This window comes from Lemur catta, chromosome 7 (assembly GCF_020740605.2).
Source record: "Lemur catta isolate mLemCat1 chromosome 7, mLemCat1.pri, whole genome shotgun sequence".
Classification (NCBI taxonomy): Eukaryota; Metazoa; Chordata; class Mammalia; order Primates; family Lemuridae; genus Lemur; species Lemur catta.
Genome location: NC_059134.1, coordinates 16,531,555 through 16,545,329, shown reverse-complemented (window position 1 = coordinate 16,545,329; position 13,775 = coordinate 16,531,555). Strand labels below are relative to the sequence as shown.

Here is a 13,775-nt window from a genome sequence, read left to right as displayed (position 1 = left end):
ACCGCCGGCCAACTGCAGCACCCCGGTGGCCGGCACTCACTCCTTCCAGACCTGGGGGGTCGCTGGGTGAGTTTTACTCCAAACCTCATCTTGGAACACGACCAGAGATGCCTTGTTCAAAGGGAAGAACTTACTAAGAAACAGTGAGAGGCGGTGGGATGACTTCTAGAAGCGGAGGGCGACGGGGGCGCATTTGAACTGACAGCGACCGCGGCCTCACGCACCGTGGTCTTACGTCCGCCTAGGAAGCCCTGTCTGTCCCCGTGAGCCACCGTTCGGCACTGTTAAGAGGGGAAGGGCTGAAGTTGCCCAGGAAGACTTAATTTCCACTCAAGGAAGAAATTCCTGCAAGAAACCATGACAGGACGAAGAAATGAAGGCGTGAAGGAAAGAAATAACGGAAAAGTTTCCCTTTAAGTTATTTTGAAACAGGTGGAATTTTTATCTTACAAGCATGCCTGTGAAACAGGGCAATGAACTGGATGGCCTTGCAAAGGTCCTTCCAGCTGGGGATTGTAGAAAACCCAATGCCATTCCCTAGGATTTATTGTGCGGGAGGGAAGGGGGGGAGGAGGAGGGAGTGCTGAGCCGGGCCGCAGCCGCCTGCCATCCTCCCCCTGGCCACTAGGGGTCTCTGCTGACCCACCAGCTCAGAGCTCGCTCCCCAAAGCCTCCAAGGAGGTGGCTGGGGAGGTTAACTTGCCTGGGCTGGGGGCGGTGGGGGTGGAGGTGGGCTCTGAGTGCCTCACTTCTGGAAATCTTGTTGTGACCTACCCAGGGCAGGGCCATGGCTCATCCTCTTGACTTTTCAGTGCTTCCCGTCTGCCTTACCTACTGGTCACACAGCAGATGGTTCTTCCTTTTACAGACACCTTCTTTCCCTAGTGTGATTGCAGGTTTTTTGAGGGAAAGAGGGGTCTCTCTTTGAATTCTGCAAAACTGCCTAGCACAATGTTAGTGCATGGTAGATGCTTGATAAATGTGTGGTCTGGCTGGGCTTTGGCCTGGGATGGGGGTTGTATTCTTGTGTGTGTGTGTGTGTGTGTGTGTGTGTGCGCGCATGCAGGCCTTAGGGGTGTGGGGAGGTTGCCTCTGTCCTCAGCCACCCCTTCCCGGCAGTGTCCCTCCATTCTGGCAGAGCCAGGGTCCTGTCTTAGACTGAGCAAAGCTGGTTTCCCAAACTCAGGGCAGCCAAGCACATGTAAACAAGCCACCTAATCCTGTTCTTGTTCCACTCCTGTTGGGGGCTTTATCCTCAAGGGAAAGGCAGTCCTGGCCTGCAGGGACAAGCAGCAGCTGCTGCTCTTAAGGAACATTCCTTCTCAAAAGAGGGAAGCGCTCGGGTTTCACTAGCCTGGTGGGAAGCTGCCTTTTTGGTCTCCTGGACCCCTGGCTGGAGGGCTGCAGGCTGGGAACCGGCAGAAGGAACAGCTTTAATGCCCATGGCAGGAACTAGGCAGCATGAACTCAACTGTCTGCCACTTCAGTCTGGGGGTGTCCCCTTTCCGTCCAAGTGGTGATCCTTCCAGGGTGGGTCATTTCTTCTGCCCCCACCCAGCCCTAAAACCCACTGGTTGGGTCATCAGGATGCTTGACCACTGGGCTGAGGTGATTGCCTCAACCCTTCAGCCACCCCTGCCACTCTTGAAAATGCAAAACTCAATAGGCAAGAACCACCCTTCCCCGGTAGGGATGTACTGATTAGTCCCCTTCCTATTCTGTTAGGGAGCTGCAGAGCTGAAGGGCCGTATCTGGCTGCTAAGCCCAGCACCTCAGGTTTATGTTCATTCTGTACCTCTCTTCTCCCTACTTTCAATCTATCAGCAAATCCAGAGTCTTGCTTCCCAGAAATTGGCTTCTTTCTCTCTAGCCCCTAAATCCCTGAGCTATAGCTAGGTAGGGCTATCCCTCCCCACCTAAGACTCAGGGCCCCTGGTTCTCCTTCCTATGTGTCACAAAACAAACAAACAAACAAAAAAACTATCACCATATAGCAAGAAGAACACTGGCTCTGGAGTAACCCATCTCTGCCACTTACTAGGCATGTGACCTTGAGCCAGTGTCTAAACTTCTTTCAGCTTCTCTTTCCTTCGCTGTTCAATGGAAAAAATAATGTGCACCTTGCAGCCTTGTTGTGAAGAGTAAATTAGATAACATGTGTAAAGCACCTAGGACATGCCATGTTTGAGACAGAGAGGAGCTCAATAACTGTCACTGTCTGCCCTCCTTCTGCCAGTTCTTCTTTGAGCAAGACAAGACATGGCTACTCAGTTGACTTGTCTCTAACGTGTCTCCAGCCCTGACCCCCTTGCCTACATTCTCCATTATCTTTAAAATCTTTAGCAGTTGGCCACCAACATCAGCCTCAAAGGACAACCCCCACAAATTTGGCTGCAAGATGCTCCATCATTGCATTTTGAGGCCAAGGACTGTGTTGCACCCATTTTTATATCCTCAGAACTTAGCAGGCTCAAGAGCTGCTCAAATAGATATATGGTGCATGGTATGAATGTGTGCAAAATGAGGGTATGAATGGATGCATGGTGCATGGTATGAATGATTAGATGCATGGTGCCTGGTGTGAATGGATGCAAAGTGGTGGGATGAATGGATGCATGGTGCCTGGTGCATGACTGGATGCATGGTGCCTGGTGTGAATGGATGCAAAGTGGTGGGATGAATGGATGCATGGTGCCTGGTGCATGACTGGATGCATGATGCCTGGTGTGAATGGATGCAAAGTGATGGTATGAGTGGCTGCATGGTGCATGGTATGAATGGATGCCAGGTAATGGTATGACTGGATGCACAGTGCATGGTGTGAATGGATGCTCCACTCTCCACCTCATGTCCTTCCCTGGAGGGATTCTAACGGGCACTCTCTCTTCCTTGCCTTCTCACTACACAAGGAATGAGCACCTTTAGAGCTGTCAAATAGGCTGCCAGCTCTCCCCAAGCCTGCCAGAGATGTCCTTCCCCTAGGAAGTCCTCTTAAGGCCAGTGAATCTGCAACTTCTCCAGTCACAGTGGGCAAAACCCCTCTGCTGGCCTCTCAAATCCTTACTGAGGTTTGTTTAGCAGGAACAGGTTCTGGGCAGGAACAGTTCTGGCCACGAAGGCATGCAGTGCAAACTGGGGCTGGGGCCTGGGCTCTCCCTGGGGAGGACGAAGGATACTGAGTGGTGAGCGTGTGGCCCAATCCAGCCCCTTCCCACAGCTCCTCCCCACATCTCTTTGGCTGCTCCTTTCCTCAGTGCTCTTCACCCTGCATGTGCTGGGACTGACATAACTTGTCTAGATCTTCAGGTGCACCTCACAGCTCCCTCCCACTGAGATCGGAGCTCCTCCTGGACTATTTGCTTGTGTTTGTTCTCATAGGACCTAGCACAGTGCACACAGTAAATGACCGCCAAATGCTTGGGGACTGAATGAGAATGTGGCTTAGCCCAATTTGCCTGGAAGGGAGCTGAGGCTTAAATCTCCATGGAGAAAGAGGGACAAATCTCAGGTCAAATGAATACTTGAGTGAGGTGGAGTTAGGTCCCCTGCAGTGGGATGGTTTGTGCCCTGAAGGAAGGACAGGAGAAGCCAGAGATGGAGTGTAGAATGAGTCTCCTTGCCAAGGATGCAGCTCCTGCAAGAAGCCTGGGCTCTGAGGGGTATGGAAGCCTGTGTGTCACTGGGTGCAGCAGCACAGGATGGGTTCCTGGGGAGGTGGGAGGAACCGGCTGTGGCCCAAGTCCTCGGAACTCTGTTTTAGTTCTCCTGCTTGGTAGAGCAGCCTCCCCTACTTCCCACCTGCATCCCACCCCCACGGAGCAGAAGGCCAAGCAGGGAACACGCTCAAGCCTCAGACCTGGATGGAGGACCCGTGTGGCACCTGGGAGTAGGGGTACCGGTCTGAAAACAAAAATGTCTCCCACTTTGCAACACAAGGCTGGATGATTAGCACACGGGGAGAACCATGAGCCAGCAGTTTGCAACAAAGCTGGCAGGCAGCTGGAATGTGGATCCGGAGGATCATGTTCCAGAGGGGAGACACCCCTCCCCAGGCCAGGCTGGCGTGCTCAGTACGGCTATTTCAGGCTGGGGGGATTAAGGTCGAACCATGATGAGCACTGCGCGTGCACACACAACTCCGATGCTCCTTTTCTCTCTCCTCTCCCATACTGACTCCTGTGCCATGAACCCGAGACGTCGGATGCACTGAAAGTTTCTGGTCCCTGTTCCTTAGCAGCCCTGGGTCTCTGCCTCCCGGGAGAGCTGTGCAAGCCCCAGTGCCTGCCTGACCTGGGAATGTGGGTGGGGGCGTGCCATGTGCGTCCCCTCCTCCACTGACCGCAGCCTGTACAGAGCCACATGTCATCCCGTGACTTTCTCCACCTCACTATTGCTGCCATTCCTCCTTCCATTTCTCTTTCTGCCTCTTTCTCAAGATCATCTCCCTTCTTCTCGGTCTGTGTGTCTCCCTGTCTCTTTTCTTTGCTCTTTTCCTCCAGTTCTTCAGCCTGTCTCTACTTCACGCCTGAACGTTGACCCTCTATATTTGTCTGTGTTTCCTTTTAACTTTCCTCCTATTTCTCCTTTGGCTTCCTCTTACCCTTCCCCTGCATCCCCCCCTCCCCCCATCGCACTAGTTCTTCCACCAAATACCTACTGGCCATTTGTCGTGCACAAGATTTTGTGGCAGCCACTGCTGGGATTATAAGAGAAAGTGTAACAAGACTCTGAAGGAATGAGTCTATTTCAAGATAATATCAGCAAGCAGAAGCCTGGGCAGCTGTTTTTAGACCCCTAATAAAGTGGTTTGGTGATTTCAAATATATAAAGTATTGTCTCTACTTAAAAAGTGTTTGTTATTTAGGAGAGGAGAATGAGGCTTACACAAGCATCTATAATATAAAGTCACACGTGATGTTTGCAGTACCGATGGCTCAGCGTGCTCACAGGGATGGGGAAGCCCCTGGGAGAGTGGCCTTGCTATGCGCTTGGGGAAGAGGCTGGGCTGGGTCTTGCAGAGGGGTGGGGTCGGTAAGGTGTCCCGCACACACAGGCTGGATGAATGGTTGCAGCACCTGGAGCAGGCCCATTGGCCCAGCAAGGGTGACTGAGGCCAGAGTGTCAGGGCCTTGAGTGTCAGGTGAACGGATGTGAAAGCTGGGGGCAGGGGTGGCGGAGTTCTGAGCAGGAGAATGACAAGAACAGAGCTTTAGGAAGATGGATCCAGCCCTAGAAGCTTAAAGATGCGTGGGTATGCAGGCGGGCTGAGGGATGGCTGGAGAAGACGGGAGGGCAGGTTAAGAAGCTCCTGCAGCAGAGGACGCGTAATTACCTTATTTACCCACTGATGCCTGAACGAAGTAGGTGGTGGCCGTCAGACAAAACGAAGGGATAAGTTTGAGTAATACCAAAGAGGAATACCTCGCTAAATGTCTTTTCCTCTCTTTCTTGGTGTCTTCCCCACCCTTCACCCCCAACTGTCTGGGCGGTGATCCCAGTGGATCAGAGGCCTTTCTGCAGTGGCTACCCCAGGGCCAGCTTCACCTCTAGGCAGGGATTTGATGTTTCCAGTGATAGGAATCAAAGTTCTTTCCTCTTTCCTAAAAGCTCCAAGGCACTGAGCACTGGGATCCCCCAGGCGGACTGATTTTTGCAGGCAGCATCTCTGAGACCTAAACCATCCAGAGCCCGTGTTATCCTTCTCTGCAAACCTCACTCCTCCAATGACCCTCCTTCCTGCAGCCTAATGTGTCAGCCTCAGACCCCCAACCCTGAGGGGGCTGCTGTGGCGGCTAAGCCCTCTGCCCCTCCTTCCTTCCCCCACTACCCTGGTGCACCCCCAGCTCCAGAGCTCGAGGTAGAGTTGGAGGGCCCAGGAGGGGAAAGCCAGTGCCTCTCCAAGGACCTGATTATTTCCAAAGACTTGTGCTAATTTTCTGATATGATCCTCACATCTCTGTGAGGCACTAAATCCTCATTACTTTTCCTGACCGATGCATTCTAATTAGATCAACACTTAAAAAAAAATTCACAATAGCCACAGGATGGCTTTCCATCTCATTAACTCCTCACTTATTATTTTCATGAAAATTACTGATAAAAATGTGCATCTCCATTTGGTGAGGCCTCACAGCCTCCTCAGCTCCTATCTTGCATCTCTCCCATCACCGGGACTGCGCAGCGTCGCCATGGTAACCCACAATAATAGAAACTAATAAATTACAAACGAGATGCTCGTTGAGCAATTATTGTCCTCTTTTATGCAAGTTTCTTGCTAATTTTGATCATAAGGGAAAGTACAATAAGACTCTGAAGGAATGAGTCTATTTCAAGAGAATATCAGCAAGCAGAAGCCTGGGCGGCTGTTTTTAGATCTGTAATAAAGTGATTTGGTGATTTCAAGCAATAGGAAAAGGAAATAAACTTCTTGCCCTGTGTTCCGGGCAGTCCTCACTAGCAAGGCTCACAAAGATCCCATTGCGTGGGTTGGATGTGACATGAAGCATGTCTTCAGAGCTTGTTGCCAAAATGTGCAAGGCCTGGCTGGCCTTCTAGAGGTCAGCCTGCCCTGTCCCCTGCCTCTACCAACCCGGACAGAGGGAGTACCTTTGTGGTTTCTTAGAGGCCTAGGGACAAAAATGGCGTAGCCTTTCTTAGCTACTCTTTCCAGCTCCTCTTGCCACTCATTCATAGAAAATTTACCAGTGTCCCCATGCCTCATCATCTTATGAGAAGAGGGTACTGGAAGCCTCCTGAGGGACCCTCTGTGTGTCTGTCCTGGACCCAGGAGCTCAGTGGGAGAGGAGCAGTGGGGTGAGGCCGTGGCGTACGCGGTGCCAGTGAGCTGCGTGGGCGATGTGGCGAGGCAGCTTGCTTAGTTGGTAGGTTTGGGGAAAACAGAGCCCATTTTAGCCCAGAGCTTGCAGGCATCATTTCCACATTTCCATGTTCCCAGGACAAAGGTGGCAGGTAAACCTTGGAAGGGGGTGGTTTGAGGTGACATTTATAGTGGCCCTGAGCCTTAAGGGGACAGAGGTGCCAAGGCAGGGTGAGTGACTAGAGCATGGTCAGGAAGAAGCAGTTCCAGAGGAAGCTTTCCTCTAAGCGTCCTTGCCAGGGACACGGGGAGCTCAGCAGCTGCACCCTCTGGAGAAGGCTGTGGTCAGGAAGTCTGGGCCGTTCCCAGTTCACCCTCTGCAAGCTTTCCTTCTCCTTAACTCTTGTTCTCATTTTCTGCAATATCTTGCGCCAGAAATCCCAGAACTACTTTGGACATTGTCCCTCTCAGATCTGGCCATTTTCTAGGGAATACTGATGCCCTGGCACGGTGGAGTCTGTGTTAAAAGGGGACTGTGCTGCCTGTGGGATGTAAACAGAAGCGGATCAGCAGAGGCCTTTGTGCTGGAAGGATCCAACGAGTCTCATGTGATACACCAGCAGACCTTTCTACACATCTGGCTCAGGAGCCTGGCTTAAGAAATAGGACCCAGCTCTGTGTATTACCTGTGAGTGAAGGTTTATGGAGGGCTGGTTGGGGGAGTAGGGCCCCCCGAGGTCATTCCTGAGCAGGTTATCACTGTGCATCTTGGTTTTGAGGCAGGTGATGTAACGGTTGCAAAAGTCCTTGCAGAGTTCATTGACTTTCTCCAACTCCAACAGGTGGATTCTCAGGACCTGGATTGCCTTCACCATCTGGGGAGAGGGAGGAGAGGTAAGCCCAGGTGTTGGTATCACATCCCCCTTGCTGCCTGGACCCCAACCAACCACACCAGGGGAGGGGAGCCCATCCTCCGCCCAGGCACACGCTTTCTACACTCGATCTTAGCCAGAGGCTGAGAAGGCGTGTGCTTCCTCATCCACATGATTGAAATTCTAGTTGTGGCTCTGTGCTGATTATTCTCTTGCCTTGAGCCCTCTGTTATCACAGCTGTTCTTGAGGCAGTTGTGGTATTCTGAGAACAGCCCTGGCCTTAGAGACGGAAGGCCAGGTCCAAGTCCCGGGCCTGCCATTTACTATCTGTGTGACCTTGGGCAAGTTGCTTAAGCTCTCTGCGCCTTAGTGTCTGACAAATGAGGATCATTATACTCTCCCTAACGACTTTACAGGTTCGTCAGGAGTATCGTATGAGGGGATGTACATGATAGCACGCCGGAAAGTGTGAAGTTCTGAACAAGCACAAGGAAGACTGAGATCAGAGTTTCTTGCAAGTGCCCCGAGAGGTCAGGAACTGTCTATTCTTAAACACATATTCTGAGTGCTTCATGTGATACGGGTTACCCCGCGGACAGTCCATTGATACTTGCTGACTGACCGAATAATCCAGCATGACTTAGCCGGGCACTAGATACCTCACTGTCTGTTGTGGCCTTTTCCGTGCCCTGTGGATAATTGCGCCTGTTGCCTCTTCAGATGGACATTCCTAACCTTTTCATGGCCAGAAGCTATGTCGCAATCGAAGCTTTGCTCTTTATTGTTGTTATCATAAAAAGAAAATACTAAGGAAGACATGGAAAGCAGGGGGTGGAATAAACTGCCTTTGATCCAATCACCCTAGGAGAATGATCATTATTTTAACATAGGTTTTTTTTTTTTTTGTTTGTTTGTTTGTTTGTTTGAGACAGGATCTCACTCTATCACCCAGGCTGGAGTGCAGTGGCAGGATCACAGCTCACTGCAGCCTCGAACTCCTGGGCTCAAGTGATCCTCCCACCTCAGCTCCCAAATAGCTGGGACTACAGGCACGAGCCACTGCACCCAACCTAACATAGTTTCAATAACTTTGTGCATACGATTTTGCTTTCTATTTTTTCCTCTTAGTTAACAAATGTATTTTTAAAAGTGCTAGAATTGTTTTCTCTATTCTGTCTTTTAGACTGTGAACTTTGAGAAGGCAAGAATGTGGTCTAATCTGCTCACCACGTTATCTTCAGCACCAGCATATATGGATACTGAGCAAATATTTGTTGAATGGGTGAAAATTGTTGAGTAAATATATCTACATATATCTATATCTATCTATCTATCTATATATATATATATATATATTTGAGACAAGGTCTCACTCTGTTGCCCAGGCTGGAGTCCCATGGCATCAGGCTAGCTCACAGCAACCTCAAACTCCTGGGTTCCAGTGATCCTCCTGCCTTAGCCTCCCAAGTAGCTGGGACTACAGGCACCCACCACCATGCCCGGCTAATCCATTTCTATTTTTCAGTAGAGACAGGGTCTTGCTCTTGCTAAAGCTGGTCTCGAACTCCTGAGTTCAAGTGATCCTCCCGCCTCAGCCTCCCAGAGTGCTAAGATTACAGGCATGAGCCACTGCACCCAGCCTGAGTAAATATATTTTTAAGTTTTGCATATTATTCTATGTGTGTGCCATACTTAACCATTGTTGGCATTTAGATTACTTCCAATTACTCAGTTTTATAAAAAATCTTACAGTGAATATTTTCTAAGCTCATAGCTTTTTTTTTTTTTTTAATGTTTCTGCATTATTTCTTTAGGATGAATTCCCAGAAGTGACAGGTTTGGACTCCTGTGGCTCATGATAAATATTCCTAAATTGCTTATCAACTGGGGGTTGCTCAAATGGTGCTGGAACAATTGGACACCCATAAGCAAAAAAAAAAAAAAAAAAGAACTTTGATTTAAACCTCATACCTAATACAAAAGTTAACTCAAAATGGATCAAAGACCTAAATGTAAGACATAAAGCTATACAAATTTTAGAGAAAAAAATAAGAGAAAATCTTCAGGATCTAGGGTTAGGCAAAGGGGTCTTAAGGTTGACACCAAAGAATTGGACCTCATCAAAATTAAAAATATTTACTCTTCAAAAGACACTGTGAAGAGGTTGAAAAGACTAAAGATTGGGAGAGAATATTTGCAAACCACATATCTGACAAAGGACTTGTATCTAGAATATATAAAGAACTGTCAAAATGAAATAGTAAAATGATAAGCAACCCAGTTAGCACATGGGCTCAAGACATGATTAGACATTTTACTGAAGAGAATATACAGATGGCAAATAAGCACATAAAAAGATATTCAGTGTCATTAGCCACTGGAAAAATGCAGATTAAAACCACAGTGAGGTGTTACTATACACCCATCAGCATGGTTAAAATAAAAAGTAGCGATAATACCAAATGCTGGCGAGGAACTGGAAACCAGATCGCTCCTGCATTGCTGGTGGGAATGTAAACTGGTACAGCCACTCTGGAAAACAGCATGACAGTTTCTTACAAACTAAATATGTGCTTACCATATGACCCAGCAATTGCACTCTTGGGCATTTATCCCAGAGAAATAAAAACATATGTTCACACAAAAAGCTGTGTATAAATGTTCAAAGCAGCTTTACTTCTAATAGTCAAAAACTGGAAATAACCCAAAATACTTCAATGGGTGAATGGATAAGAATGTGTGGTTTATCCATATCAGGGAATACAACTCAGCAATAGAAAGGAACAAACTATTGATATGCTCAACGACTTGGGTGGATCTCAAGGGAGTTGTGCTGAGAAAGAAAAGCCAATCTCAAAGGGTTATATACTGTATGATGCCATTTATATAACATTCTTGAAATGACAAAATTATAGAGATAGAAAACAGATAGGTGGTGGACAGGGGTGGAGTAGAGGAGAAAGGAACTGTTCTGTACCGTGACTATGATAGGGTTTACATGGATCTGAACATGTGATAAAACTTCATAGAACCAAACACATGCATGCACACACACACATACACACACACAAGTGCATATAAAACTGGAGAAATCTGAATAAGGTTGGTGGATTGTTCCTAGTTTTGAAGTTGTCCTATGGTTGTATATTAGTTCATACAACTGCATGTGAATCTACAATTACATAAAAATAAAAATTTTAAAAAGGGAGGGCTTATTGTCTTTCCATATCCATTTGTGTTGCCACAAGCAATATATGGAAGTCTCTATTTAATCCTCCCAGTTTTTGGCTAGCATTTTGATGCCAGGGGAAGAGTTCGGATGGTATAAAACAGGGTTGAAAACAAGCAAGGAAATCTCTCCCAGAGAATTTTGACTGTGAGGTGTGTGTCGAATGGTGTGGCTGGAAGCCAGTGTCACACTCTTCTCGGAGCCTCACTGGCATTTCAAGTGGGGAGCCCACATTCCCTGGGCTGGGCTTGTGGATGTCTGATGGGCAGGGCTTGTGCTCAGCTAATTAAGGGTTTTTGGAGTACTAAATTAGACTGAGTGTCATGTCACTCAAAGACAGAAACCAACAATTGTGTGTCTCCATGCAGGGCTCAGGCACAGGGTCTCACCCAAAGGAGTGCTACTCTGTGGGGCTGAGGCTGACAGAGACTGAGCAACTCTAGGTGAAGAGGAGAATGGTGACTTGAGTATGGAGCATTTGGACCACAAACTGGAGTTAGGTGCTTAATAAAGATTTGCTCTTGCTTCAGTTTTTTACTTGACGTTGCTGGCCGTGAATATCTTGGTATATGTGTCTCAGAGTAATTAGCACAATATAAGGTGCTTAACAGATACTCGTTGATGGATTGATAACACTACCCAAACATTCCTTACTCTTACTGTGGCTCAGGCACTGTGTTAGGCCCATTCCATGCCTTATCTTATTTATTCCACACAACCATCGCTGCATGGAGATACCACTATTGCCTATATTTTACAGTTGAAGAAAGTAAAGTCCAGAGATACTGAATTTTACTTGTTTAAAGTGACACAGCTGGTACGTGGTGTGCAGCCTGGCTGCCTCACCCCTGAGCCTGTGTTGCTTCACCCTCCAGACAGACTCTCACACAGGAGTTACGTAGGTAAAGAAAATGGGAGTTTAAAGGGTGCATGGTTTGGGGGGAAAGTGGCTCAGTGATAGGAAGTATGGGGTTCCAGAAAAACCAATTAGCTTTTGGGACATCAAAGGTTAGGATTTCCAGAACCCTCCCTGGTAATGTGTCTTTGTTCAGCTGCTCTGATTTCCCATCCCTCACTCCTGGCTTAGGCCCCGCAGGTCAGAACACTGGACCACCATGGATGTCTGCTCTTCATGTGTACAAAAAGAGGGTGGGACTGCCAGGTCCCTTCCCTTTTCTGATTCTCTGAACATCACCAGGACTTCTGTGCTCATTTTGCTGATGATGCTGGAATGGGCCCCACAAGGTGACCTGGGCCAGCTTCTAGGTGAGTGGACGGTCCAAACTCAACAGGACACAGGCTGCACCTTCTCTTCTGAGGCTCCTGGTCCTTGGGAGATGACCTTAATGCCAAGGACATCTCTGTGTCCTCTCAATCTGCTGATTAAGCAACTCTTCCTTATATTCTACCAAAATCTCTCTGCCTTAATATAAAGTGCTTACTCAGCAGCCTTCCATAGGTAGCAAGAACATCTAGTACCTCCATCAGCACAACTTCCCTTAATTTAATTTTATCCATTCACCAATATTGAGTCTTACTATTATGGCATACACTGGACCAGGCATCTGACTTGGATAAGTTGTTCAATCAGCTTTCTTTCCTCCATACTAAAGTAATGGTAATTCCTTAAACACTTCTTCTCTTTCTCCTCCCTCCCTCCCTCCCTTCCTTCTTTCCTTTCTTCTTTCTCTCAACTTTTGTTTCAGATGATTCTGCATTTTAATCAACATTTACCGATTTATTTAAAAATCTTCTTGTGCAGTAATACACACACATACATACATATTCACACACATATACACACAGAAAATTGCACATATCTATTCATTTATTTTAAATATATAACCTATACCTAAAAAAATCAGAAAATGCAGATAAGCAAAACAAAATGAAAAGTAAAATCTACCCAGAATAGCTTTGTTCAAATGAAATACATGCATAGTGTGTTTAAACAAGATCTGGTGCACAGTGGCCAAAAGTGGACCTACCCTTTGGTCTAATAAAGCACAGCTGAAGGATTACTTTTTTATGGGCTAATAGAATTGGTTTAAAGATTTAAAAAGGCAGAGTAAATCATAATGGTATTCCAAGGCAATGAATATGTAGGACCTGTTCAATATTAGAGAGAAAGATGGGCAATGCAGGGAAGCTGCCTTGCACAGCAGAAAGCCTGTGGGGTTCACTGCCAGACAGGCTGGCTCTGAGCCCAGGCCCACCATTGCTAACTGGATGCCACTGGGCAAATTCTGTGACTTCTCTGAGCCTCAGTCTCCTCGTTTCTAAATGGGGCTAATGATCATCCCTAATGCATGAGATGTGATAGGGGCCAAAGGAGACAATAATGTGAAAGTGCTTTATAAACTGCAGTAAACCAACTGATCCCACTGGCTTTTCTACCACTATTCTATATTCAGCTAGTGAAAAAAAATATTAATTCCCAGGTTTTTTTTTTCATATTTGTGTTCAGTAAATCATCCTCTATCCTATATGTTTACAATTTTGGATTTTTGGCTCTAAGACAATTCTGATTTATTAAACTATTTTTATAAATTATCAGGGTCATGTGAAAAGTTATTCCAAATCTTTTAGAGCAATAACAATTTATTTCATCAAGTGTAATGTGTCTTACATTCCTTTCCCCAGGTTTTGCTTCATCTTTCAGCTTCTCTCCCTCCTTTCTCTTTCAAAATAAAGCTCTATCCCTGTTCTCCTAAGTCTCCTTCAAAAAAGCAAAACAAGATGCAACCTCACATTTTCAGTTTCATGCCGCTGTACACAAATCCCATAGTCCCAGGAAAGTACACAAGATCAGGATTTCTTATTTTTTATAAAGTCACATGGTGTGAGGTCTCAAGT

At 47.2% G+C, this 13,775-nt stretch overlaps 1 protein-coding gene and 1 long non-coding RNA gene across 6 annotated transcripts in view; one reads left to right on the top strand and one right to left on the bottom strand.

Moving 5' to 3' along the window:
* The window catches only part of PKNOX2 (PBX/knotted 1 homeobox 2), a 255,932-nt gene that overhangs the window by 25,988 nt on the left and 216,169 nt on the right, over positions 1-13,775 (bottom strand). For all 5 annotated transcript variants that reach the window (XM_045555737.1, XM_045555738.1, XM_045555739.1 and 2 more), the window contains one exon: positions 7,504-7,692. In XM_045555737.1, the coding sequence (XP_045411693.1) occupies positions 7,504-7,692 (189 nt within the window). The remainder of the gene's footprint in view (positions 1-7,503; positions 7,693-13,775) is intronic.
* Positions 6,645-8,966, top strand: LOC123641201. Its single transcript, XR_006736243.1, has 5 exons — positions 6,645-6,969; positions 7,306-7,505; positions 7,660-7,711; positions 8,107-8,220; positions 8,874-8,966. It is a non-coding gene; the product is annotated as an uncharacterized LOC123641201 (long non-coding RNA).